General features: G+C 37.3%; 1 protein-coding gene across 1 annotated transcript in view; it reads left to right on the top strand.

Moving 5' to 3' along the window:
* Positions 1 to 27,650, top strand: part of fbn2b (fibrillin 2b) — a 131,500-nt gene that overhangs the window by 31,549 nt on the left and 72,301 nt on the right. The window contains exons 5-8 of the mRNA XM_056448347.1: positions 4,230 to 4,325; positions 6,044 to 6,139; positions 21,021 to 21,218; positions 24,950 to 25,075. Coding sequence (XP_056304322.1) covers positions 4,230 to 4,325; positions 6,044 to 6,139; positions 21,021 to 21,218; positions 24,950 to 25,075 — 516 coding nt within the window. The remainder of the gene's footprint in view (positions 1 to 4,229; positions 4,326 to 6,043; positions 6,140 to 21,020; positions 21,219 to 24,949; positions 25,076 to 27,650) is intronic.

Raw genomic sequence — 27,650 nt, 5'->3', positions numbered from 1 at the left:
TCCATAAAGAGCCTCTGTTGCTCATGTTTCCTGCTGTCAGTGCAGCTTGTAAAGGCCTGACAGATGTGACGGCTGCAGACAGAGGTGCATTGTGGGCCGCGAAGCCTCGGGGAGCCCCGATTAGCGCATGTTTGCTAAAGCACGTGCAGCTCTCTAACCACGGGTCACCTATATAGACGTTTGCAGGTCCAGCCAATGAGGTCATTTCCTGTGCTGCAGGAAAGCATGCCAAAAACCCACCGCGCGCACACACACACACTCAAATGTTTACAGACCCTCAGAGAAAACTGATCTCTGATCTCCATCCAACAGCATCCTCAATGAAGTCTAGAGAAAAATGGGCATTTTTATAAGAGACATGTGGCATGTTTTCGTTTTAATTGTAGCTGAAGTTATGGTCATTTGTTTTTCTCATCGTTTTTGCAGTGTTTATGTCCATATATGGTGTTTTTCAATTTTCTTTTCATTTTTGACGTTTTTTTACGCATTTTTAAATTGGTTTTTGTGGTAAACGTTTATCATATTGCTTCATTAGTTGTTGTCTCTACTAACATGATCAAACTTAGAACAATACATTTATTACAGAATTTATTCATCTTTGTTAATGTTAGTTAATAGAAATAAAGTTGTTTATTGTTAGTTCACGTTAACTTATTTGTGATCTTATTTTGCTTTCAGTTTGATTTTTAATTTTTTAATAAATGTATTTTTTTGGTTTTTGTCATAATAGTCTAAAACAGTTTTCATATTACACTTTGGCAGTTTTATTAGCTTTTAAAGTTGTTTATTTTAGTTTAATTATAGTTTATCATGCAGGTTTAATACATTTTGCAAGTTAGTTATTTTATAAGGAATATCGTTATTGATATGTTTAACACTATCATTATCGATATCGTTAACACTATCGTTATGGGTACCGTTAACACTATCGTCAACACTATCTTTATCGATACAGTTAACACTACTGTTATCAAAAGCCTTGACACTATCATTATTGATACTGTTTACACTATCGTTAACGATACCGTTAACACTATTTTTATCAATACCATTAACACTATCGTTATTGACACCGTTAACACTATCGTTATCGATACTGTTAACACTATCATTATCAATACCGTTAACACTATCGTTATCATTATTGTTACCACTATCGCTATAGATACCATAAACATTATCAGTAATCATTATTGATACTGTTTAGTAGTCATTATTGATATCAGTAATCATTATTAATACTGTTAACACTATCGTTATCAATAACATTAACACTTTCGTTTTCAATACCATTAACACTATCATTATTGATACTGTTAATACTATCGTTATCGACACCTTTTACACAATCCTTATTAATATCGCTAACACTATTGTTATTGTTAACACTATCGTTATAGTTTACACTATCGATATCGATAACCATTTAAAATATTGGTTCATTAGTTGATCTGTCTACTAACATTAACAAACTATGAATAACACATTCATTACTGTATTTATTCATCTTTGTTAATGTTAGTTAATGGAAATAAAGTCAGTTATCGATAGTTCTTGTTGACTCACGGTGCATTAACTAATGTCAAAACACAACTGTGGATTTAAATAATGCTCTTAGTTAGAACATATTAGTAAATGCATTGTTTTACTATATTTTACCATATGTAAGTGGTAGCTTTCTTGTTTACTAAATTTGGACTAGTCTGAACTAGACTTTTGCATTTAGATGTTCTATTTTAATTTTAATTTAATGAAATAAAAAGTTCAAAATTTCATTCATATTTAAAAATATAGTACATAAAGTTTTTATTCATATTTATTTTTAGGTTTTTTTCTGTTCTGTTTCCGTTTAAGTTTAGTTTTTTTGTGTGTAGTTTCGTTTTGTGCTTTTTAAATATAAAGATTTCATAAATGTATTTTTTGTGTGTTTTTTCAGATTTTTTGCTTGATATAATACTATCTAAATCAGTTTGCATATTTTATTTTTTTTATTTTAGCAAAAGTTTTCTAAATCTTATTGGTTTTTTTTAATTTATTTTTTTTATTTTTGTTCATCAATCATGGTTAATTGCATCCATAGCATAATATAGTGTGTGTATATATAATTAAAAAATATAAAAAATATTTATATATAATATGTATTAGATGAATATTTAATTTATAAATAAATAAATAAATATGCACAAGCCTTTATTTTGGTTGCAATTAACCACGATTCATCTTTTGACATATATATGACTGCATTATTTAACATCTATTTTATTTCAAGTAACAAAATTATTTTAGTTTAGGTTTAAGTTTGCCATTAAGTGTAAATTGTTACTGAAAACCATTTCAATTTTTACCCTACCAGATAGTACCGATTCTTTTTGACGTCTCTTGAAAGGGATTCGCTGATGGCAGGCGGAGATGAAAGCAATAATAGTTATATATTTACATATTTTCGACTGCTCTAAGTAGTCCTGATGCCGCTGTTTAGACAGAAGAGCAGCGTCTGGATGAGGAACATCAGTCTCTAACAAACGCCCATCAGATACCAACAATTGTGCTGAAATCATCTGAATCCAATTTTCATTAGCAGCATTTTTCATACACAGACTCAGTTCTGTCCTGAGTGATTGTGTCTGAAACCAGAGAACTGGCATTTCAGGAAAATGAATCTCCACAAAAAATGTCTGCTAGAAAATGAGGATGAAAATAGGCTTTTGTTGGCCTGGTTAAAATTGCTTTATTTTTACCAGGAATTCAGACTGGCAGATGCTGATATTGGAAAGACCATAGAAAAGAATATAAAATACTATAGTAATTACTACAGTGTGGTTTTTGAAGTGTATTATACTGTATATATTTGTTAATTAATGCATATTAACAGTTAATATGGAAATTAACAAATCCATATTATAATATTAACTACAGTGAAGTAATAAACTGTAATAAATACTGTAGTAGATATCGTTAACACTATCGTTATCGTTATCACTATTGTTATCAATACCATTAACACTGTCATTATCTGATATCGTTAACACTATCATTATCGATATTGTTACCTCTATTGATATATCGTTAACACTATTGTTATCTGATATCATTAACATTATCGTTATCTGATATTGTCAACACTATCAATATCGTTAACACTGTTGTTATCAATACCATTAACACTGTCATTATCTGATATCGTTGACACTATCATTATCAATATTGTTAACTCTATTGATATCATTAACACTATTGTTATCTGATATCGTTAACACTGTTGTTATCTGATATTGTTAACACTATCGTTATTGGATATCACTGATATCATTAACACTATCGTATTGACATCATTAACATTTTCGTTAATAGATACCATTAACACTATCGTAATCGATACTGTTGACACTGTAGTTATCTGATATCATTAACACTACCGTTATCGATAACGTTAACACTATCGTTTTCGATACTGTTAACACTATCTTTATTGATACCGCTAACACTGTCGTTATCTGAAATCGTTAACACTATTGTTATCGATATCGTTAACATTGTTGTTATCTGATATTGTTAACACTATCGTTATTGGATATCATTATTGATATCATTAACACTATCGTATCGATATCGTTAACATTTTCGTTAATGGATACCATTAACACTATCGTAATCGATACGGTTAACACTGTCCTTATCTGATATTGTTAACAATACCGTTATCGATAACATTAACACTATCGTTATCTGATAACGTTAACACTATCGTTATCACTATTGTTATCGATATCGTTAACAATGTTGTTATCAGATAGCGTTAACACTATCGTTATCTAATATCGTTAACACTATCGTTTATCAATACCGTTAACACTATCGTTATCGATACCGTTAACACTATCGTTATCGATATCGTTAACACTATCATTATCGACACTGTTAACACTATCGTTATCGGATACTGTTGACACTATCGTTATCGGATACTGTTGACACTATCGTTATCAATACCGTTAACACTATCATTATCAGATACCGTTAACACTGTTGTTATCGAAATCATTAACACCACAGCCTAGCTAAATCAAATAAATAGTGATTTAGTCAAATATTCTAATGAATTGTGGATCAAAAAGGAGTTTTGAACGCATCATGATCATGCAAACATATGTTAGACGCAGGGACGGTGCATTATTATATTTTTATTGTATTTGATGTATTATAATCACCTGTGTTGTGTTTGTGTTCAGTCCAGTCCTGCAACGTCAGATGTATGAACGGTGGGATGTGTAATGAAGACGCCTGCTCCTGTCAGAAGGGATACACAGGAACTCACTGCGGACAACGTAAGACTCGTTTATAGTATTTTCAAAATGCATTTAAAATGTATATATTTACATTTATCAACCCATAGAACCAGTGCTGTCAAACGATTAATGCACAATCAAAATAAAAGTTTGTATGTACAAAACGTGTGTGTAAACTGTATATTTGTTATGTATATGTAAATACAAAATACATTTGTGAAATAAATACATTTGTGTTTACAAAACTAGAATTTACGTTAATATATAATTCGGATTCTATATAAATATAAATTACTGCTGTCAAAAGATTAATTGTGATTAATCACATCCAAAATAGTAGCTTGTATAAATAAACATTTTTGAGATATCATGTCTATATAATATACCTTGTTAAACAATAATAACACAAATATTGACAGAACGCTTAAATTTAATTACTTGCAAGCTAAATTAGCACGCACAGAAATAAAGCAACGTTTACATATCGTAGTCATTAATTGGTAGATTCCTATGGAATCTGTCAGACAGTGCGATAGGTGCGTTGTTATATATATAAATAAATAAATAAATATATATATATATATATATATATATATAAATAAATAAATAAATAAATAAATATATATATATATATATATATATATATATATATATATATATATATATATATATATATATATATATATATATATATATACATAGATATAGGGCTGGGCCAATAAACAATATAATATCGAATCGCAATAAAATTTATATCAATAACGATGATAATCTCTGGATATTTATTGATCCTCAGAGCCAATCACACATCAGTAATATGCAACAACAGGAATCCATAATTGTTTTTCACCAAATTTTTGGTTTTCGAAAATTTTTGACCAAAAATAGGGCATGCTGCTTTACCCAGTATTGTTTAGCACGCTCATTTCACTGTCCCGCCAGCAATATTCGCCTTCAGTCATGGTTGGAATATGCTTTTAAGTAGAAGCATTAACAATTTATATCGAAATATTATGGTTCAATATAGAAAATGTGAGATTGCATTTTTGACATATTGCCCAGCCCTATATATACACACATTTATATTATAAAACATATTCATAAATTAAATGATTAAATCGAATAGAAATTATATATAAATATACATGTAAACTTTTTGATTTTGTTGACATTTATATTTCTTTGCATTTTATATATTTTTAATTCATATATACACAATATTTATACACATTAAGTACACACACATTATGCAAATACTTTTATGTTGGATTCGATTAATTGTGATTAATCATATGAAAGCACAAACATAAATAATATTTAATAATTTTCTCAAATAAATACATGCGTGTGTGTATGTACACTACCATACAAAGGTTAAAAAAACGTAAAGGCTGCATTTATTTAATCAAAAATACAGTTAAAAACTGTTAAATTGTGAAATATTATTAAAAAAATGTAATGAACAATTTTCTTATTTTAATAATGTTTTAAATTGAATCTATTCCTGTGATTCAGATCTTAATTTTTGTCATCATTAATGCAGTCTCCAGTGTCAAATGATTCTTCAGTATAATATGATGATTTGCTGATCTATTATGATAGCTTTCATTTGTTTATATTACCATAACTGTTGTTTTACCATAGCAACTATAGTATTACCACAGAAAAAAGTAAATAAAAATAAAACAAACATTCCAGACAATCATATTGCAACTCAAAGACAAACCTCTCAAGTCTAATTTTGACCAATTTTTCAGCGGTGTGTGAGAGCGGATGTCAGAACGGCGGCCGCTGCATCGGACCTAACAGATGTGCCTGCGTTTACGGTTTCACCGGGCCTCAGTGCGAGAGAGGTGAGTTCATATATACTCAATCCATAATTGTGTTGACGTCTGCGAGGATGTGCGGTTTGTTTACCGTCTCGGGGCTCCTTCAAGAATGCAGCGTGTCAGTGTGACCCAGAAACCCTCGCATGGCTAATTTACAGTTTCGGAGTTCACCGAAGCTAGTGTGAAATTAATGCTACAGTTTACATTGTGGCCACATCTCTCAGAGCAGGAACAATGAGGTAATCTGGGGCCGGGGAGGAAAAAAAAAAAAGCATGGCTGCCCGAGACGTTTTATCAGAGGTGAAATCCCTGGCTGGAGTTATGAGAAAATGACAGACTGAAAGGAGCGTAAAGGCAGTTCCCATCAGGCCGTGTGAACTGTGGGAGAGGAGCGCCTCAGGCCCTCCAGACCGAATACCTTAGCCCATTTTTTTCAGCAACCCCACCCTCGCATGTCTGGATCTTTCTGCAGTCCCACCCCTTCACGAAGCCCCCTTGTGCAATCCTTTCCTTTGAAATCCCAACGTGGGGAGGTGGAAAGGTTTGGGAGACATCTGGCAGTAGATAAAGTAGGGTGGAAATGACAAGGGAACGTTTCTGTGTGGAGCCGTAGACTTTCCTGACAAGAAAAGGGTCGTTTTTGGTGGTGGTGGTTGGTGGTGGAGGGGGGTGTTCTGTAAGGAATTGAGACCCCAGCTGTGTATACACAGCCAGGCCTGAAGTTGTACAAACAATCTCTTCACACGGAGAGTGCCGTCTAGGCCCACCCCCCGATAGGTCCTTCATGGGCCACCCGATCAGGGGTGCGTTTACTAAACAACTACATACAGGAAGGGTTAAAGGTGCCATGTGTACACTTCTACAGCACAAAAATACCAAGACATGCTTGCAGATATTTACAAAACATTCATGCTAGTTACTTACGGAATAGAGTCGGAATGACTGTCTTTGGTTTTGGTCTCTATAACCAGCCCACTGCCAGTTTACACAATTATATTATCACACTCCGGGTTGCCTTGGTGGAAAATTGTGTATTTAATTTCAGCTATGAAGACTGCCTCCATCCAAAAATGTGACCTCCAGAGGACAGTAGCAGCCTCCGAAATGGGACGCAGATTCAAATACGCATGAGGTGGTGGCAAGTAATACAAATATAACACGCGTAAACATTAGATGAGCAGATGCTCAGAAAGCGTGACGATCGATCGTCAGGCACGTCAGGCTCATGTTAGTGTGGTCAATCCGGCAACCCGCATATGCGTTGAGTCATCTGAGGAGGGGCCGGGTGAAAAAAACATGATACAATGGTTTGAATTTGGACTGCAATCCTACATACTGCACCTTTAACAAGATGGCTAGTTTGAGCCCTAGGGCCTACACAAAAATGGGGCCCTTGATTGGCTGGAGAATTCATTTGCACAATTTCGTTGGGAAAGCAGGAAAACGTATAGATAATGTGAAGTACTCAGTTCAGCTCGCTGGTGTTCAAAACAGTGACGGCACTATATTGGGGCTAGGGGTGGCAAGGGAATGTTTCTGTGTGGAGTGGGTGTTCTGTAAGAAATGGAGACCCCAGCTGTGTAATAAACAATGCTAGTTACTTTCAGAATTGAGTGGGAATGTCTGTCTATTTTGGTCTCTATAACCAGCCCACTGCCAGTTTATTGCATTTCCACCCTCCGGATTGCCTTGGTGAAAATGGTGTATTTCATTTCAGCTATGAAGACTGTCTCCATCCAAAAATGTGACCTCCAGAGGACAGTAGCAGCCTCTGAAATGAGACGCAGATTCAAATACGCATGAGGTGGTGGCAAGTAATACAAATATAACACGTGTAAACATAAGATGAGCAGATTAAAGCGTAATGATCGATCGTCAGGCTCATGTTAGTGTGGTCAATCTGGCAACCCGCATGTGTGTTGAGTCATCTGAGGATGGGCCGGGTGAAAAAAACACGATACAATGGTTTGAATTTGGACTGCAATCCTACATACTGCACCTTTAACAAGATGGCTAGTTTGAGCCCTAGGGCCTACACAAAAATGGGGCCCTTGATTGGCTGGAGAATTCATTTGCACCATTTCGTCGGGAAAGCAGGAAAACGTATAGATAATGTGAAGTACTCAGTTCAGCTCGCTGGTGTTCAAAACAGTGACGGCACTATATTGGGGCTAGGGGTGGCAAGGGAATGTTTCTGTGTGAAGCCGTAGACTTTCCTGGGAAGAAAACGGTCATATTTGGTGGTGGTGGGAAAGGGGGGGTGTTCTGTAAAAAATGGAAACCCAAGCTGTGTAATAGACAATGCTAATTACTTTCAGAATTGAATGGGAATGTCTGTCTATTTTGGTCTCTATAACAGCCCACTGCCAGTTTATTATATTTTCGCCCTTCGGGTTGCCTTGGTGGAAAATGGTGCATTTCATTTCAGCTATGAAGACAAGATGGTTAGTTTGACCACCATTTCATCGGGAAAGCGGGAAAATGTATAGATAATGTGAAGTACTCAGTTCAGCTCGCTGGTGTTCAAGACAGTGACGGCACTATACTGGGGCTAGGGGTGGCAAGGGAACGTTTCTGTGTGGAGCCGTAGACTTTCCTGACAAGAAAAGGGTCGTTTTTTGGTGGTGGTGGGGAAGGGGGTGTTCTGTAAGAAATGGAGACCCCAGCTGTGTATACACACACAATCTCTTCACACGGAGAGTGCCGTCTAGGCCCACCCCACGATAGGTCCTTCATGGGTCACCCAATCAGGGGTGCATTTACTAAACAACTACATACAGTAAGGGTTAAAGGTGCTGTGTTTACACTTCTAAAGCATAAAAATACCATGACATGCTTGCAGATATTAACGAAACATTCTTGTTTATCTGATAAAGAATCCTAGTTACTTTCAGAATAGAGTCAGAACGCTCGTCTTTATTTTGGTCTCTATAACCAGCCCACTGCCAGTTTATTGTATTTCCACCCTCCATGTTGCCTTACTGGAAACTGGTATATTTCATTTCAGCTATGAAGACAGTCTCCATCCAAAAATGTGACCTCCAGAGGACAGTAGCAGCCTCCGAAATGAGATACAGATTCAGAGTTTTAAAAATACACATAACGTGCTGGCAAGTAATACAAATATAACACGCATAAACATTAGCTGAGCACAGTAAAGTGTAATGATTAATCGTAGGGCTGCAACATCGAATCAATTAAATCGATAAAAATCGATTACTAAAAGCGTTGGCAACGAATTTCATAATCGATTCGTTGTGTCGCGTGACACAGGGACGTTTGATTATTAAAAAACACTTTAGTTCAGCGTGGAGCAGAGTGAACACGGTCTCTCTCGTGCACTGATACAGAGTTCGGCACCTCATAGACAGGGTCAGGGATGAGGAGAAAGGGAGTTTAATCGCAGGGTCCTACTTTTGTTCCGTTTTGAAGTAAGGACCGTAAAGTCCCGGGTGCTGATGTTTTACTCGTTATCCAGCTTGACAAGCATGACAAGTTAGCATTAGCTCGATTACCCTTAGAGCGGCAACTGAGAAAATCAAACTGAGCTTTGGCACGGTGTCTGGTGCTGAGCCAGAAAGAGCTAGTAAAACAATACATTTAGAGTTTGTAAAACACACAAGGAAGTCTAACAATCCATTCAAATATAATTTGCCGATGTGTTTTATTCATATCAGATACACATTTCACAAAGTGAAAGTAACTATAAAGTTGAATCTACTCTTCTCTAAGTTCACCAGCCACTTACTTGCATGTATTTGAGGAGTAACTGGTGAATTTATGTGCTCAATCCTGCATGTTCGGCTTTTTATGAATGAAGCAAACGTATGGCCGCAAGTAAACATGGCGACGACCATCTCATGTTATAGATCACGATCACTTACTCGTTTATGTGAACTGGTAAAACTTCTGTTTGAGAATATATATATAAATATATATATAAATATATATATAATATATATATATATATATATATATATATATATATATATATATATATATATATATATATATATATATATATATATATATATATTATAATATATATTATTAAGATTATTTTACTCACCCAATTCACAAATAATTAAACTTGTATTAAGCAAACAATCACTTCATTTTTAGGTGTTTTTCTTTCCAGAAAAGAAGACATCATTTTTTATGCTATTTCATGAGTCTTGTGTGTATCTTGATTTTAAAATATTTAGATAGTTGGATTGAAAACAGGAAAAAACTACTTAGTTTATTATTAATATTATTATTATTATTATTATTATTATTATTATTATTGTTGTTATTATTATTATTATAACAGCTCAGGGATGAGCTTTTTTGAAACGTTTGGAAATTAATGCTTTTTTTTCCATCCGATTCATCGATTAATCAAATAAAATAATGGACAGATTAATCGATTATTAAAATAATCCTTAGTTGCAGCCCTAATTGATCGTCAGACATGCTCACTCATGTTAGTGTGGTCAGTCTGGCAACTGTATGTGCATTGAGTCAGCTGAGGAGGGGCCAGATGAAAAAAAACACGAGACAATGGTTTAAATTTGGACTGCAATACCTTAATCCCACATACTGCATCTTTAGCATGATGGCTAGTTTGACCTGAAGCCCTAGGGCCTACACAAAAATGGGGCCCGTGAATGGCTGAAAAATTAATTTGTGCAATGTCACCGGGAAAGCTGGAACACGTATAGATAATGTGAAGTATTAGCTCGCTGGTGTTCAAAACAGTGACGGCACTATACCAGGGCTATAAGTGACTGTAGCTCAATCAGAATTTTAAATAGCCCTGTATTAGCACGCAATAGAGTGACGAACCTTTTTTTTCCCAGGGCAGTTTTATATTTCAGCTCCACCATGAAAACCAAGCTCATGGTAGAACAAAAATTACTAATCAAACACTATTTGTTATTGATTGTTAATGTTATTATCTTACATTAATGAGTTTCATTGTTATTTGGTTACATTTATAATATGGAAATTAATTTAAGTGCTATTTTAAACATTTAAAAGTCTAAAAGTAAAAATAAAAAAGTAATAAAGACTGAAAAGCCTCAGTGAAGTCAAGTCTTAGAATTTAGAAAAAAAACTCCTGTGAAATCCTGGAGGGACTGAGTAAATCCTGGAGACAGACTCTTTATTTAGCCTGTCCCAGTCAGGCCTGTTTATCATCACGCGACTGCATTTCACACACTTGATGAACTTCCAAATAATGATTCAGCTTCAGGGAAAAAAAAGGCCTGATGTCAGTCTCACTCTTCAGTTCTTACAAAAAAACAACACAACCATCTTCCAAGAAAGAGGTGGTAACAAAGAAATTGTATTCTGAAGAGACACAATAGTTGGCTGGCGTTTTTGGAAAGTCTCTGAAAGATCGTCTGCAGGACATAACGCAAGCTCAGCTGTGAGTTGGGCAAGTTTTAAAGTGGGAGATATGCGAGTTAGCAGTGTGAACGGCTTTCCATTTAGCCACGTGTGTCCTGCGTTATCACTTACCATGGACCACACTGAAGAAAACTATGCGTAGTAGTATTTATTTAACAGATAAAGGATGACTTTATCAAGGCTGCATCAGTTTTGTTAGATGTGCTGTGTCCCAATTCTATACGTCCTAAAAGTGTCAACTTTTTGTGAAAAAAAATTACATACTTTGAGTGTGTAACAGAAGAGTATGCAAGCTTTGGGACAAACTACTTTCACATTAATAGATCATTATGTTGCTTAGTTACATCTTTAATTGGGGGTGCGTTTACAAAACAACTACGTACAGTAAAGATAAAGGCATTTTTGACTCTTCCAAAAGCATAAAAATACTATAATATGCTTGCAAATATTTAGGAAACAGTTTTGTTTATCTGAAAAACAATGCTATTGTTATTTCCAATTATATTTCCGCACCCTGCGTTGCCTTGGTGGAAAACGGTGTATCCAAGCTTTGGGTCCAACTACTTTCTCATTAATGGATCATTATGGTGCTTATTTACGTCAATCATCTTGACACTTCGTTCATATTTCTGTCATATTTAATTTCTTACCAAATTCCAGAAGCAGTAGCAGGTTAATCTTCCATTATATATATATATATATAAAACCAAGAAAACATGATGATTTAGATATTAGTTAACCATCATGAATTAACAAACATATTTACTAAAGTCTCTCTACTTAACATTCAGTTTCGTGTGTCTGCCATGTTTGTAGTTTGTTAACACTTTTTCTAATTGGTTTCGCATCCATTGTGCAATATATTTTGGGTAATATTAGCTGTTAAAGTATGCATGGATCCAGGGGTGTAGTAACCCTCCAATATTCAACACTTGCAATTACAACCCCCATTATCTACTTGTAAGAATGGTCCTTAAAAATACCCCCCCCTCTCCCCTCCCAATCAATGTTCGAACCGAAATTACGCCATTCCATGGATCTGAACAATTTTCTATTAGAAATTGTAGACCATCTGGGTAACTTTGGAATATTCATTTCATCATACTACAATTTGAGAAACAATCATTCTATTTTTGAAATTAAGGATCACATGCTTATGATTGGCCACAGCCGGTCCTGTATTAGCTACCACATGATTCACCAATCGCATGAATCCAAACACACTTTAAATAACCAGATTTTCTTACCTTAGTTATCTTCATCTTCAAAAATCCCCCCATCCAGCCCTACTCCTCTTCCTCTTTTCTAGAATAATCCAAAATACGGCAGCATGGCGGCACAGTGGTTAGCACTGTTGCCTCACAGCAAAAAGGTCACTGGGTTTGAGTCCCAGCCGGGCCAGTTGGCATTTCTGTGCAGAGTTTACATGTTCTCCTTGTCCTTGCATGGGGTTCCCCGGTTTTCTTCCACAGTCCAAAGACATGCGGTATATATGGAGAGAGATTAGACTCAATAATAATTCACGCAAAAGACACAATGTACACATGCGTAGCCAAATTCACGTACGTAAAATATTTATTTATACTTACAAAAACAATTCACATGCACAAAATAAAAATACATTTTCATAAAATACGTTTCACAAATGCAAAACACCATTTGCAAATATATAAGAGTGTACAAAAAGTTTTGAATGTTTAAAATTCACGAGTTCATCCTGAATGAGAATGTGCAAATCCTCTCTCACGTACGACTCACCCTGAATACGAGTGTGTGCATTTTTGAGACTTTCCTGTTGCACACACCTCCCACCTGAGTCACTCATGCCCTGTAGCCAATAAGATGCGAGCTTACTGTTCAACCAATCACAACTCCCTGAGAACTCCCGGGAATGACCGAAGCGCTTCACTGTGCGCACCATTTGCGCAGTCTGACTGAATTAACGGAGATGATCCTCTAAGAAGAATACTCCTCTATTTAGCATGGCAGGTGAAGAGTGGGATGCGCTCTAACACAAGCACTTTTCTATTGAGTTACTGAAAATACACTCAGATTCTACTATAAAAAGCGTATACACAAACTAGTAGGAAACAGTATTGACTTACAGGAGTATCCGCCATGTTGGTTAGAGGTACAGACTGCGCAAAAGGAGCGCAGAGTGGTTGACATCGAGTACAGCTCTCATCTGATTGGCTGAGAGGTACGAGTTGCCTGTTTCTGGCAGGAAAGTCTCAAAATGCACACACTCGTATTCAGGGTGAGTCGTACGTGAGAGAGGATTTGCACATTCTCATTCAGGATGAACTCGTGAATTTTAAACATTCAAAACTTTTTGTACACTCTTATATATTTGCAAATGGTGTTTTGCATTTGTGAAACGTATTTTATGAAAATGTATTTTTATTTTGTGCATGTGAATTGTTTTTGTAAGTATAAATAAATATTTTACGTACGTGGATTTGGCTACGCATGTGTACATCGTGTCTTTTGCGTGAATTATTATTGAGTCTAATCTCTCTCCATAGTATAAGGTAAGATTTATATCAAGGTATATGAGCATTTAGTTCCAGGCTTCTAACATATTCCTTTGAGTTAGCAGTCTATCACGCCGTGGTAACTTCCAATAATCAATAATAGGCCCAAAGAACTATTTCAGGGGAGCTCTCGATACCTACCTGAGCTGACTCCCTTCTCGCTCTACGAAATGGGAGGGAGCCCCAGGCTTGAGGATCTTCTGAGCTTAGGGCTCTCTTGGGACATCATGCCAAACACACCTTGTATCAATCATTAGTTAAGCGTGAACTCTTGAATGCTATTTAGAAAGAATAGTATACACATTGGGATGTAGCAGTGTTTCTTTTCTTTTGTGCACTGGATTCTCTCTAAAAAAAAAAGGATTTCCCAGCAATAAAACGTGACTAATCTTCCTGTGACCGCAAGAGTATGAATGAAGGACTGAGGACTCGCTGTGTGTGCTCATTTGGGAGTCATAAACCCTTGAAACCTTGGCTTGTTGGATGTGTGTGACCGAGATAAGATGTGACCAGATTGCCGGTCTCAGTTAGCCGTACAGTAAATCACTGAGTAGTAAAACAGTTTGTTGGTCCGTCCGAGAGACTTCAAAGCCTTTCACAGGAACTCCAGAAGGTCTAATGTTTCCTTTCAACCCCTCCTTTTCTGCCCTGAACCTACATGAATGAACTTCTGCTTCTCCCCGAGTGAAAATGCATTTCTTATCTTTTGTGTATTACTCTGATTAAACCGAAAGTAGGTCACAACAATGCGAGCATCTATTCCCAGTCATTGACTCTAGAGCACATTTTTTGGCAGCGCTCGAGGTTTCCACCTGCAGCTGCTCCAGACTAGATTAACTTCCCTTCGGCTGATTTTTCATTTTTTTTCTAGAAGGTCTTTCATGACAGTCTACTCCCTTTCGCTCCATTTGCGCCGAGGATGATAAAAACAGGCCAAGTCGCTGGAGTGTGAAGAAAAAGCTGAAATTCCTCCTGCCAAATTACGCTGCTGCCCAATCCTAAGACAAGTTTGAATACCACACATCAGTTACCTCATGAGCAGCGCTGGAATGAGTACTGAAAAAACATACTCAAGTATAAGTAACATTACTTGCCAAAAAACGTAGAGGTGAAGGTATCTGTTTTAAATACAACTCAACGTACGAGTAAAGAGGAGTCCTCCTAAAAGTACTCAAGAGTAGTAAATAGTGAGTCTAACGCTGTGAAAATGATTCCACCTTAGAGCCAGTATTTCTAGGGTCCCACTTTATATTAAATGGCCTTAACTACTACATACTTGCATCAGAAAAAAAATTACAATGTACTTACTGTGTACATAATGTATTACAGAACACTTGTGGGGATCTTGAGGAGGGATACAGGTAGGGTTAGGGGCAGTTTTGGTGGTATGTGTAGGTTTAAGAGTGGGTTAAGGTGTAAGGGATGGTCAACAACAACCGTTTAATTAAAGATGTAATTACATGCAGATATTAAAAATAATGCTTACATCAGTGCCATTTTTAATAGTGTTTCTAAGTGTAGGTATTTGCCATTCATTCAATTAAAACGTGAGATTAACTTGATGTGAGAACACATTATATAACTATATGCACCTACAATAAGCTGACAGAAAGCAGGTGATTAACAAGCTATGAGTGTCTGGCAAGTGGCACCACAAAAGACCTGCAGTTTGTGCATGTGTTTGAAAACGTAATATTCTGTAGTAATATTCTGTATTTAGTGCAGGGGTGCCCAAACTTGGTCCTGGAGGGCCGGTGTCCTGCATAGTTTAGCTCCAACTTCCTTCAACACACCTGCCTAGAAGTTTCTAGTATACCTAGTAAGAGCTTGATTAGCTGGTTCAGGTGCGTGTCATTGGGGTTGGAACAAAACTCTGCAGGACACCGGCCCCATACCTGTCAACACTCCTGTTTTCCCATGAGTATCCCATATTTTACACGCCCTTATGGTCTCCCGGAATTTCGAAGACAAATCTTGGAAGGTATGATCAACCTTCCAAAATCGAGTTTAGGCATGATTTAGTGACTGTTTAAGGCAGAAATGGGTAACTTTGGTCCTGGAGGGCCACTGTCTTTCTGAGTTTTGCTCCAACACTAATTAAACACCTCAATATCACCAAGTAGCTAAGGCATGTGTGTTCGATTAGGGTCAGAGAATCATGGCCGTCCAGGACCAAAGTTGCCCATTCCTGGTTTAAGACCATTTGGTCATTTCAGTCATCAAACAGTAGGCATCTTCCGCAATGATGTTCAGTCTAAACCCGGGGTTTCCAAACTCAGTCCTGGAGGGCCGGTGTCCTGCATATTTAAGTTCCAACCCCAATTAAGCACACCTGAACCAGCTAATCAAGCTCTTTCTAGGTATACTAGAAACTTTCAGGTAGGTGTGTTGAAGGAAGTTTGTAGCTAAACTATGCAGGACACCGACCCTCCAGGACAGAGTTTGGACACTTCTGGTCTAAACATTCATCGTTTGAACACTTTTAATGCTTCCTCCAAGCTTGATGTGGGTCAGTCTGATGCAATTTTTCAATGCATGATTTGATTGGACAGGAATCACGGAATAGATTATTCTACTTAGCCAATCATCTTCAAGAAGTTAAAATAAACATATAAACTAGTGACTGCAGGTTGAATTCTTTCTTTAAACTACTTAGTTAAATAAAATTAATTTTTAATTGCAGTAATCGAGTATTTGTAATTCGTTAATTTACACCACTGCTTATGGAGGTACTATTTTCCCCAGCTTGCCTTATGAGTGGTTGCCAGACATTGCTGGCACAGAAACACGGCGGTGACTAAACGGAAAGTAGAGGTGAGCGAGTGTTTGGCGGACAGAGAGAGTGTAGGTGAATGGTTTTGATCTGACAAGCCACTCAAACTGCAATCAAGCCATAATTACTTCCGAATGTTGTCTGCATCACCAACACATCCCCCCTTTCTCTGGAATATGAGTATGCTTGTTTCTGGGAACCAAGGTCTGTGCATTGCTGCCAAGTTTGCCAACGTGACTTTGAGGTGGTTTCCCTTTTGCCTTGCGGATCTGTTGCAATTAAAGTGCTCAAATAAGTACAGCCTTAAAGGGAGAGTTCCCTCAAAAATAAAAATTTTCTGTATTTCGTACTATGTTCCTACTACTGTGGGATTGATTGGGTGCACTTCAGAACACCCACTGTGAATTGGACACCACTACAAATAGTTGCTCCCTCAAATAGTGCACTATTTAAGGGTATAGGGGTCATTTTAGATAAAGACTGTGTGTCAATTGTGCAAGCTACCTTAGAGTAGTAATACTAAGGTTGTTCTCAGTTTACAGTACATATCAGTAATTTTGGCAAATCCATAAATGAAGATCATTTTGACTTTTATAGGTACAGGTATTTTCTAGCTGTTGAGTGTACATGGGTTGTACACTCGTTATTGCGGTGCATTGTGGGATTGATTGAGTGCACTAAAATGGTTTCGAACAGCACTACAAATGGCTGCTTCCTCAAATAGTGCACTATTTAAAGCTATAGGGGTGATTTTGGATACAGTCTGTGTGTCAATTGTGCTAGTGACCTTAGAATAGTAATACCAAGATTGTTTTCACGTCAAGTCTCTGTAATTTTGGCTGCCAACTAGGCACCAAATCCATAAATCAAGTTAATTTAGACTTTTATAGACACGGCCCATTAGGCTTTCCCCATATAAATACCATCACTCACATTATGAGTCAAGCAGCAATATAGAGATGCTGATGGATTGCAGTATTGGTTATGCACGGACACATCTGGGCGTTAGCTTGTCCCACTGTAGTCCCATCTAGGCGCTATTAATCAGTCCCAGATGTGCATAGGATGCTCGCAGTGGGTCGCCTTAACTTGGAGAGGACCTGCATTCCTGCAGTCAAATCGTCCAGGAAGAATGGTCGGGTCAGGGGAGTGCAGAAGGGACGAGGAGAAGGGACAGTAAAGGGATTTGGAGACTCACGAGGAGGAAGTCTTTTTTGAGGGGTTTTGTTTTCTTCTTTTGACCTACTTTCTTATCCCTCTTGGGTATGGATATATACGGTATGGTTTAGCTTTTGTTTTGCGTGCAGTACAATGAAGGATATGAAAAGACTCATTCATTTCTTTGAGGGATGACTGGAAATGATGGGTCAGGAACTCATTCGTATCCAACCGAAGTAAATCGCACAACATAACTCCAGGAAATGTGGCATCTCATTCAATTATATTTAATAAACCTGCCTAGCGAAGACTCTGAAAATCCAACATTACACAATAGGGCATTTGTATGAGTTTTTATTTACATAAAATGGCTAAATCCTTGTTTATTTCACTGTCCAGTTGGTTGATGCTCAAGATATAATTAATGAGATTAATTAGTCTTGATTGGCAAACAGCACCAATACTGTTGCATGATATATCGGCGGCCATAGAAATATACTTGGGTTGTATATTCATTGATTGGGATTGATTTAGTGCACTACAATGGTTTCGAACACCACTACAAATGGCTACTCCCTCAGTTAGTGTACTATTTAAGGGTATAGGGAATGATTTTGGATACTGTCTGTGTGTCAATTGTGCAAGTTACCTTAGAACAGTAATACCAAGGTTGTTTTAACTTTAAGGGTGTTTTCACACTTGCCTTATTTAGTTCGGTTGAATCGCACTAGAGTTCGTTTTCCCTCTTGGTGCAGTTCGTTTGGGCAGGTCGTTTTCCCACCAAAAGCAGACCAAAAAAGCACACGAGACCTTCTTGAATAGGTGGTCTCGGTACGCTTTCAAAAGAACCCTGGAGCAGTTCATTTGTGTTGAGAACATCATCCGAACTAAAACAAACCCTACGGCAAAAAGTACTGCGCCTTTTTTGGATTAATCCAACTGCTGTAGTCTGATGTGCTGTCCCATCTTATGGGGTGTGGAGGGAAAATATCTGTTGACAGCGCTTTACCAACGATTTTAAACAGAGCAAGAGAAAGAAAAACATTACCTGATGGATTGTGATGACCATGTCGCAGTTTAGCTAAATTAATTCACGCCTCCCCCTGAAGTGACTTGCGATGCGCCTTCGCCATTTGCAATGCCTAAAACACTGTTTTTCGTAGCTTCATGCTCGAAATGTATAATTTGTCTAAAGTGATGTATACAAACTATATAGTATACTCTGACCAGGGATACAATCAGCCAGCGCAGTTGTCCCACCATGGTAAAAAGCGACATTTTGTGCCTGCCGGTTTGTTTATTTGTTCCATTGCCGTTTTCCCGCACGTTAATCGAAAAGCGGTTTATGAAATATGTTCAATAACATCTGGCCATTGAGTGATGTGGATTTTGGTTCTTTTCAACTGGTTCCGACCTAAGCAATCAGTGTGGCATGAAAAGGACACAAAAACGGCTAAAAAATGCTACAATGTGTCATTTGTTGCCCTTGGTCCGGACCAAATGAACCGAACCACAGATGTGAAAGCTCCTTAAGGCTCTACTGCACAGTAAATTTGGTGCCAACTTGGCACCAAATCCATAAATCAAGATTACTTTCACATTTATAGACACAGCTGTTTTCCAGCTGTTGAGTGTACATGAGTTGTACACTTGTTATTTGCGGTGCATTGTGGGATTGATTGAGTGCACTTCAGAATGTCCACTATGGTTTCAGACACCCCTACAAGTTGATGCTCCCTAAAATAGTGCACTTTTTAAGGGTATAGGGGTGATTTTCTGACACTTCTGTGTGTCTATTGTGCAAGCTACCTTATCGTAATACCAAGGTTGTACTCACTTTAAGTCTCTACTGCACTTTAATTTTGGCTGCCAACTTGGCACCAAATCCATAAGTCAAGATCATTTGGACTTTTATAGACAGTCCATAAGGCTTTCCCCATATAAATACCATCACTAATATAAATATCGGCTGATAAATACTGTTTTTAATGTTAGCGTTATTCATCCAATAACAAAATTAGGCCGATATCTCGATAATATCAAGATAGTATTTTAGATAATAGATAATATTTTTACACTAGTTGAACCTCTTCATATCCTTGCTGCCTGCCACCATTATATTTTTTACTGTAATTCTGATTTGTTTTTGGTCAGACAGTAAATTAGCTGGCCATAGAAACGAAAACGTTGATTAGTAAAGTTTGAACTTTACTTAAATTTAAGGTTTGAAAATGAAATCAGTTGCTCAAAAATTCCATCTTAGTGCATCCCTAAGCGCAAAGAAAGTCAAGCCAAATCTCCAAATGTCCAAACAGTGTCCGCACCACTATCCCATAATTCAACCTCAGACAACAAGACAGTTTGTCAAGGAAATGAACATTACTGATGCAACCCAGCAATTTCTTAGCCATTATCTAGTTATCCTATTACAAGACTGTGAAAGCGAAACACTGTCACCGCATTCCCAGACCAACGTCCAGCATGGGAATCACTATGTGATGGAGATAAATAATCTGCCACCATTTTTCTGCTCCATATACAGGATTTCTTGTGGTCAAACCTTCCGGGTTGTGCGTCAAGATCTAACAAACATAATCACAGCCTTTGTTATAGTTAGCTAATTGGTCACGTAATCAAGTAAGAGAATGTCCTGACCAGTGGAAATTAGCACAATGTTTAGCTACAACCACTTTAGGCCAGGTTCAGTTAGCATGTAAGGGGGTCCGAGATCAGGTAATTCTCAAGAACTCCTGGTAAAGGAGGAAAAGGAGGAGATGAGGTGGAAGGGGGGATTCTGCTAAAACGAAGATATGGGTATATTTATTGTATGCTTGGATCAATCTGATTGGATTATTGCTGATTACGGATGAGAGACCAGCCGGGATCAATCATATCACCTGCTCCTCTCGAAATTAGTTTATAAAACTTCCCTAAGCAACACATTAGGAGTTTTGTCAAACTAAAAGTCATAGTTAATAGTTTATTAATAGCAAGAATTGTACCTTAAAATAAAGTGTGACCTTCTCTTTATTTCTCCCTCAATCAGACTACCGGACTGGACCGTGCTTCACTCAGGTCAACAACCAGATGTGCCAGGGTCAGCTGAGTGGCATCGTGTGCACCAAAACGCTCTGCTGTGCCACCATTGGCCGAGCGTGGGGTCACCCGTGTGAGATGTGCCCCGCCCAACCACACCCCTGCCGGAGAGGATTCATTCCCAACATCCGCACCGGTGCATGCCAAGGTAAGCACGAACGTCAACATTCCCAACGGCTTATGAAGAAATAACTCAGTGTCTGGCTCACATGATTGTCAAATTCCGGCCTTAATTTACAGCCTGACGGGACAGGTGACGCTAAAAGCGGTCTAGGGTAAACCATAGCCCTAATGTTTCTTAACAGCATCAAATATTTAGACGACTTCCATTAGGAGTGCTTTAAATGGGATCGCATAATGGCTTGTCACAATTATTTACAATTATGGGCGTATTGTTTGGACTTGCTGTTTGATTTTCTTGGATGTATTTGGACATTATTGAATTCTGCTCTCAAGGCTTGTTACACAATGTAAAAACGTATTTGCTTAGCTTATTAAAGAGATTAATGAAAGAGAAAATTCTGTCCACATTGTTACAAAAGTCATAAGATTTTTGTTCATATATGAAGGACAAATTAAGATATTTTGGGTGAAAGCTCTCTGAAACAAAGGAACCAAGAACATTGTCAAACAAAGGTCTATGTGGCATTGATGGTCATTCGTAATTTTATGAAGCTACGGAAATACTTTTGAGTGTAAAACAATTAAATAACAACTTTAGTGTCAGTTCAGGGTGTGCATTTACGAAAGAGCCTTAAGTTGCTGATAATTGTTGAATAAAGTCATTATTTGGGGGATTTGTTCACACTCTAAAGTCTCCTCGTAGATTCATCAAATTATGGTTGAACCTCTGATGACACATTGATTGTTTTGGAGTTCGTTTTGCTGATCATTGCAGTCTATGGATGTTTGGAGCGCTCAGATTAAATTTTAAATCCCTAATTTATGTTTTGAAGATGAGCAAAGGTCTTATGGGTTTGGAACAACATGAGAGTGAGTAGTTAATGACAGAATTTTCTTTTTTTTTTTTTTTTTGGTGAACTAATCCTTTAATATCCTATCGCTCCATCCAGAATGTTTGGCTAGACCTTTTTTTCATTCGTCAACATGATCTTAAAGGAGCACTCCACCTTTTTTTTTTTAGGAAATATGCTCATTTGTAACATTCCTAGGAGTTAAACATTTGAGTTTTACAATTTTTTAATATATTTAGATGATCTCCTGTTCTGCCGAGAGCACTGTTAGCTTAGCATAAATAATTGAATCCGATTAGACCATTAGCGTCTCAAAAAAGAGTTTTAATGATTTTTCTGTTTAAAACTTGACTCTTCTTTAGTTACATCATGTAAGACTGATGGAAAATCAAAAGTTGTTATTTTCTAGGTTGATATGTCTAGGAACTATACTTTCATTCTAGAATAATAGTCAAGAAACGTTACTACCGTACCATTATTATATACATTGATATTACCCAGTGCTGTTATCTACCTGGGGACTATTTTCAAGTGCCGAGTAATATCATTGCATATAGTATAATGCATAGTATATTTCCAAGCCATATCAGCCTAGAAAATAGCAACTTTTCATTTTCTGTCAATCTTAGAACACATTGTTTTAAGTGAGATGCTAATTGTCTAATCTGATTCAATAATCTATGCTAAGCTAATCTAAAAGTGCTCTGACAGACCCGAAGATCAACTTTTTGATCATTTTTGAGTGAGATGCTAATGGTCTAATCTGATTCAATGAATTATGCTAAAATATGCCAAGTTAAAAGTGCTCTGACAGACCCAAAGATCAACCCTTTGGTAATTTTTGATTGAAATGCTAATGGTCTAATCTGCTTCAATGATCTAAGCTAAGCTAAGCTAAGCTAAAAGTGTTCTGTCAGACTCAAAAATCAACTCTTTGGTCATTTTTGAGTGAGATGCTAACGGTCTACTCCAATGCAATGATCTATGGTAAGCTAAGCTAAAAGTGCTTTACCAGACCTGAACGTCAACCCTTTGGTCATTTTTGAGTGAGATGCTAATGGTCGAATCTGATTAAAAAATCTATACTAAGCTAACTTAAAAGTGCAACACCAGACCTGAAGATCAACTCTTTGTTCATTTTTGAGTGAGATGCTAATGGTCTAATCTAATTCAATAATCTATACTAAGCTAACTTAAAAGTGCAACACCAGACCTGAAGATCAACTCTTTGTTCATTTTTAAGTGAGATGCTAATGGTCTAATCCGATTCAATGATCAATGCTAAGCTAAGTTAAGCTAAAGGTGCTCCGCCAGACCCGAAGATCAACGCTTTAATCCTTTTTGAGTGAGATGCTTATGGTCTAATCTGATTCAATGATCTATGCTAAGCTAAACTAAGCTAAGCTAAGCTAAGCTTAATTAAAAGCGCTCCGTCAAACCCGAAGACCAACTCTGAGGTCATTTTTGAGTGAGATGCTAATGGTCTAATCTGATCTAATGATCTATGCTAAGCTAAGCTAAAAGTGCTCCACCAGACCTGAAGGTCAACTCTTTGGTCATTTTTGAGTAAGATGGCAATGGTCTAATCCGATTCAATGATCTATGCTAAGCTAAACTAAGCTAAAGGTGCTCCGCCAGACCCAAAAATCAACTCTTTGATCATTTTTGAGTGAGATGCAAATGGTCTAATCTGATTCAATGATCTATGCTAAGCTAAGCTAAGCTAAATTAAAAGTGCTCCGTCAGACCCGAAGATCAACTCAGGTCATTTTTGACTGAGATGCTAATGGTCTAATCTGATTAAATTATCTATGCTAAACTAAGCTAAAACTGTTACACCAGACCCAAATATCAACTCTTTGGTAATTTATAAGTAAGATGCTAATGATGTAATCCGATTCATTGATCTATGCTAAGCTAAGCTAAAACTGCCCCACCAGACCTGGAAATCGGCTTATCTAATGCAAAAACTCAATTGTTTAACTCTAGGGGAGTTATAAAATGAACATATTTCAGTAAAGCGGAATGTTCCCTTAATGCGGGCAGGCAAAGGTCAACTCGAAGTCCAGTTGCTTTACCGTCGAAGAACATTTTGCGAGCCAAAATACCAAATGCCAGCCCAACTTCACCTATCATCTCAGAGACATCTTCTTGCAATGATTATAAACGTCTCCTTCAGATATTGCTTTCCTCCCCTCAGTGTACAGCATAAGAGACAGCTCCTAGTCTGGCCTGGATTTGCCTTAAAGTCGGAGTGCTTTTCGCAAAAGTCTGCCTGGCTGAAGTACAAAGCCCACACATGTGCACGTTCAAGCAGGAGGATTTCTGCAGATTTCCAGAGTCTCCTCACGTTGAGTGGCATTTTTAGCGGGAGAAGCTATTTTAGGACTATAGTAGTAGACAGAACCGATTTTTCGGCGCTTACAGGATTCAGGTTTCAATTTCAGATTGGCAGCAGATGTGACCAAATCAATATGAAGAAGCAAGATAGGCAAGTGCCATTCAATCCAGATAATAGCGAATAGCTGCAGCTTTATTATGAAATCTGAAGGTGATAAAGGCCTCCGGGTGCTCCGGTTTCCCCCAGTCCAAACACATGCGCTATAGGTGAACTGAATAAACTAAATTGGCGGTGTAGTGTGTGTGTGTGTGTGTGTGTGTGTGTGTGTGTGTGTGAATGTGAGAGTGTATGGGTGTTTCCCAATACTGGGTTGTGGCTGGAAGGGCATCCGCTGCGTAAAACATATGCCGGAAAAGTTGGCGGTTCATTGCGCTGTGGTGACCCCTGACAAATAAGGGACTAAGCTGAAGGAAATTTATCATGCAGGCCTATTTTAAAAGCACATTTATGTGACATAAATGGGTCAAACGGGTTTAACGTGCACTCTTTTCTTCATTCTGTCAGACGTGGACGAATGCCAGGCCGTCCCAGGACTGTGTGCCGGAGGAAACTGCATCAACACCGTGGGCTCTTATGAGTGCAAATGCCCCGCGGGTCACCGACAGAGTGAGACCAACCAGAAGTGTGAAGGTACGTCATTTACTGCACACAACCCAAACCACACACACACACGCTGGAGAATGACTTCACTTCTGTCCATCATTTGTAATTGATGAGGGGGGAAAAAATAAAGTTGAGTCATGGATTTGGCATTGTAGAAGTTTTGAAAAACTTTGGTGCCAGAAGTATTCATTAAATCAAACATGACTTTTTTCTTGGGGTGTGTTTCCCAAAACTATCATTAGCCAAATAAGAGCGCTAGTTTTGCCATTACAAACCTTTGGTCATTTTTGAGTGAGATGCTAATGGTCTAATCTAATTCAATGATCTATGCTAAGATAAGCTAAAAGTGGTCCGTCAGACCCGAAGATCAACTTTTTGGTCATTTTTGAGTGAGATGCTAATGGTCTAATCTGATTCAATGATTTATGCTAAACTAAGCTAAAAGTGCTACACCATACCCAAAGATTTTTGAGTGAGACGCTAATGGTCTAATCTAATTCAATGATCTATGCTAAGCTAAGCCAAGCTAAAAGTGCAACACCAGACCCGAAGATGAACTCTTTGGTCATTTTTGAGTGAGATGCTAACGGTTTAATTTGATTCAGTGATTTATGCTAGGCTAGGCTAAAAGTGCTACACCACACCCGAAGATCAACTCTTTGGTCATTCTGAGTGAGATGCTAATGGTCTAATATAATTCAATGATTAATGCTAAGCTAAGCTAAAAGTGCAACACCAGACCCGAAGATCAACTCTTTGGTCATTTTGAATGAGATGCTAATGGTCTAATCAGATTCAATGATTAATGCTAAGCTAAGATAAAAGTACAACACCAGACCCGAAGATCAACTCTTAGGTCATTTTTGATTGAGATGCTAATGGTCTAATCTAATTCAATGATCTATGCTAAGCTAAACTAAGCTAAAAGTGCTCTGCCAGACCCGAAGATCAACTTTTTGATCATTTTTGAGTGGGACGCTAATGGTCTAATCTGATTCAATGAATTATGCTAAAATATGCCAAGTTAAAAGTGCTTGCTAATGGTCTAATCTGATTCAATGATTTATGCTATGCTAAGTTAAATTAAAGTGCTCCGCCAGAGCCGAAGATCAACTCTTTGATAATTTTTGAGTCAGATGCTCATGGTCTAATCTGATTCAATGCCGGCATAGTTGGTAGTTCATTGTGCTGTGGTGACCCTTGATAAATAAGGGACTAAGCCGAAGGAAATTTATCGTGCAGCCCTATTTTAAACAACACATCATGTCAGCACCAGTGGTGTAGTGGTTATTGCGTCGACACATGCACTCCGGTGCTCACGTCGATCCAAGTTCGATTCCCGCCTCGTGGTCCTATGCACGATCCTTCCCCTTTCTCTGCACCCCATGCTTTCCTGTTAATAATCTCTACTGTCCTATACAATAAAGGTGAAAACCATGAAAAAATAATTATAAAAAACAACACATCATCAGCCAAATAAGAGCCCAAGTTTCATCATTACAAACATAGTTCTGCAATTATGTGCTTTACAAAATCCATCATTCAGCATCACAATCTTGTCTAGTTTTTATTATAAAACTATTTAAAAATGTGCAGTACATTTTAGTTTCATTTTATTGGATGTGTTAGTTTCAGTTTCGTTTAAGGCAACAAAGTAGCAGTAAGTTACTGTAAATTTCTGTTTAACGGAGAGCAGATTTTCAACACATTTCTACACATAATAGTTTTAATAACTCATTTCTAATAACTGATTTATTTTATCTTTGTCATGATGACAGTAAATAATATTCGACTAGATGTTTAAAAAAACACTTCTATAGAGCTTAAAGTGACATTTAAAGGCTTAACTAGGTTAATTAGGTATGTTAGGATAATTAGGCAAGTCATTAGTCCCTTTCGAGACCGGTAAATATCCGGAAAATTACCGGAACGACTTTACTGGTGAATTAAAAAAGCGCTGTTCACACAGGTAAGAACGCTTCAGAATCTTTCCGGAAAAGTTGACACATCCAATCCAAAATACCTGTAAATACTGACATCAAGCAGAAATGAGCTCTAAACGCTTGTAGCTTGTGTTTCTAAACAAAGGTCACACGGTTGATGGTTTCATTTTCGCTTAAAACTTTAGCATTCATGTAGCAGCTTTTGTCTCAGAGATGGACCAAATAACTATAGAAAAAAATTAATTAATTAAAAATAAATGAATAAAAATAAATACATTTTAAAACCATCCGAGGGCAGAAACGCTAACCGAAGCTAAAACCAGCTTTGTTTACACATTTGACTACATTGCAAATGCTGAATGATATGAAGGAAGACTTTCGCATGTTGAGATGTACATTTGAAGATCATCATTTGGAAAATATTTGAAAAAGAAGAAGAAATCACAGGAGGGCGAATAATTTTGACTTCAACTGTGTAAGTATATATATATAGTTTTGCATTTTAACTTAACGTAGAGTTTGGGAAACATTTCATCCCTACATCGTTTAATCCCAAATGACGCATGGCACTGGTGTAGTTCATTAGTCACATATTATGTCGCTGTTTGGAAAACACAGGCCAGGTTTGTGTCTTCAGTAACATCTTCTATTAAACACAG

Source organism: Danio aesculapii, chromosome 22 (genome assembly GCF_903798145.1).
Source record: "Danio aesculapii chromosome 22, fDanAes4.1, whole genome shotgun sequence".
Classification (NCBI taxonomy): Eukaryota; Metazoa; Chordata; class Actinopteri; order Cypriniformes; family Danionidae; genus Danio; species Danio aesculapii.
The sequence above is the reverse complement of the archived record's forward strand: the minus strand, read 5'-3'. Positions and strand labels throughout refer to the sequence as shown.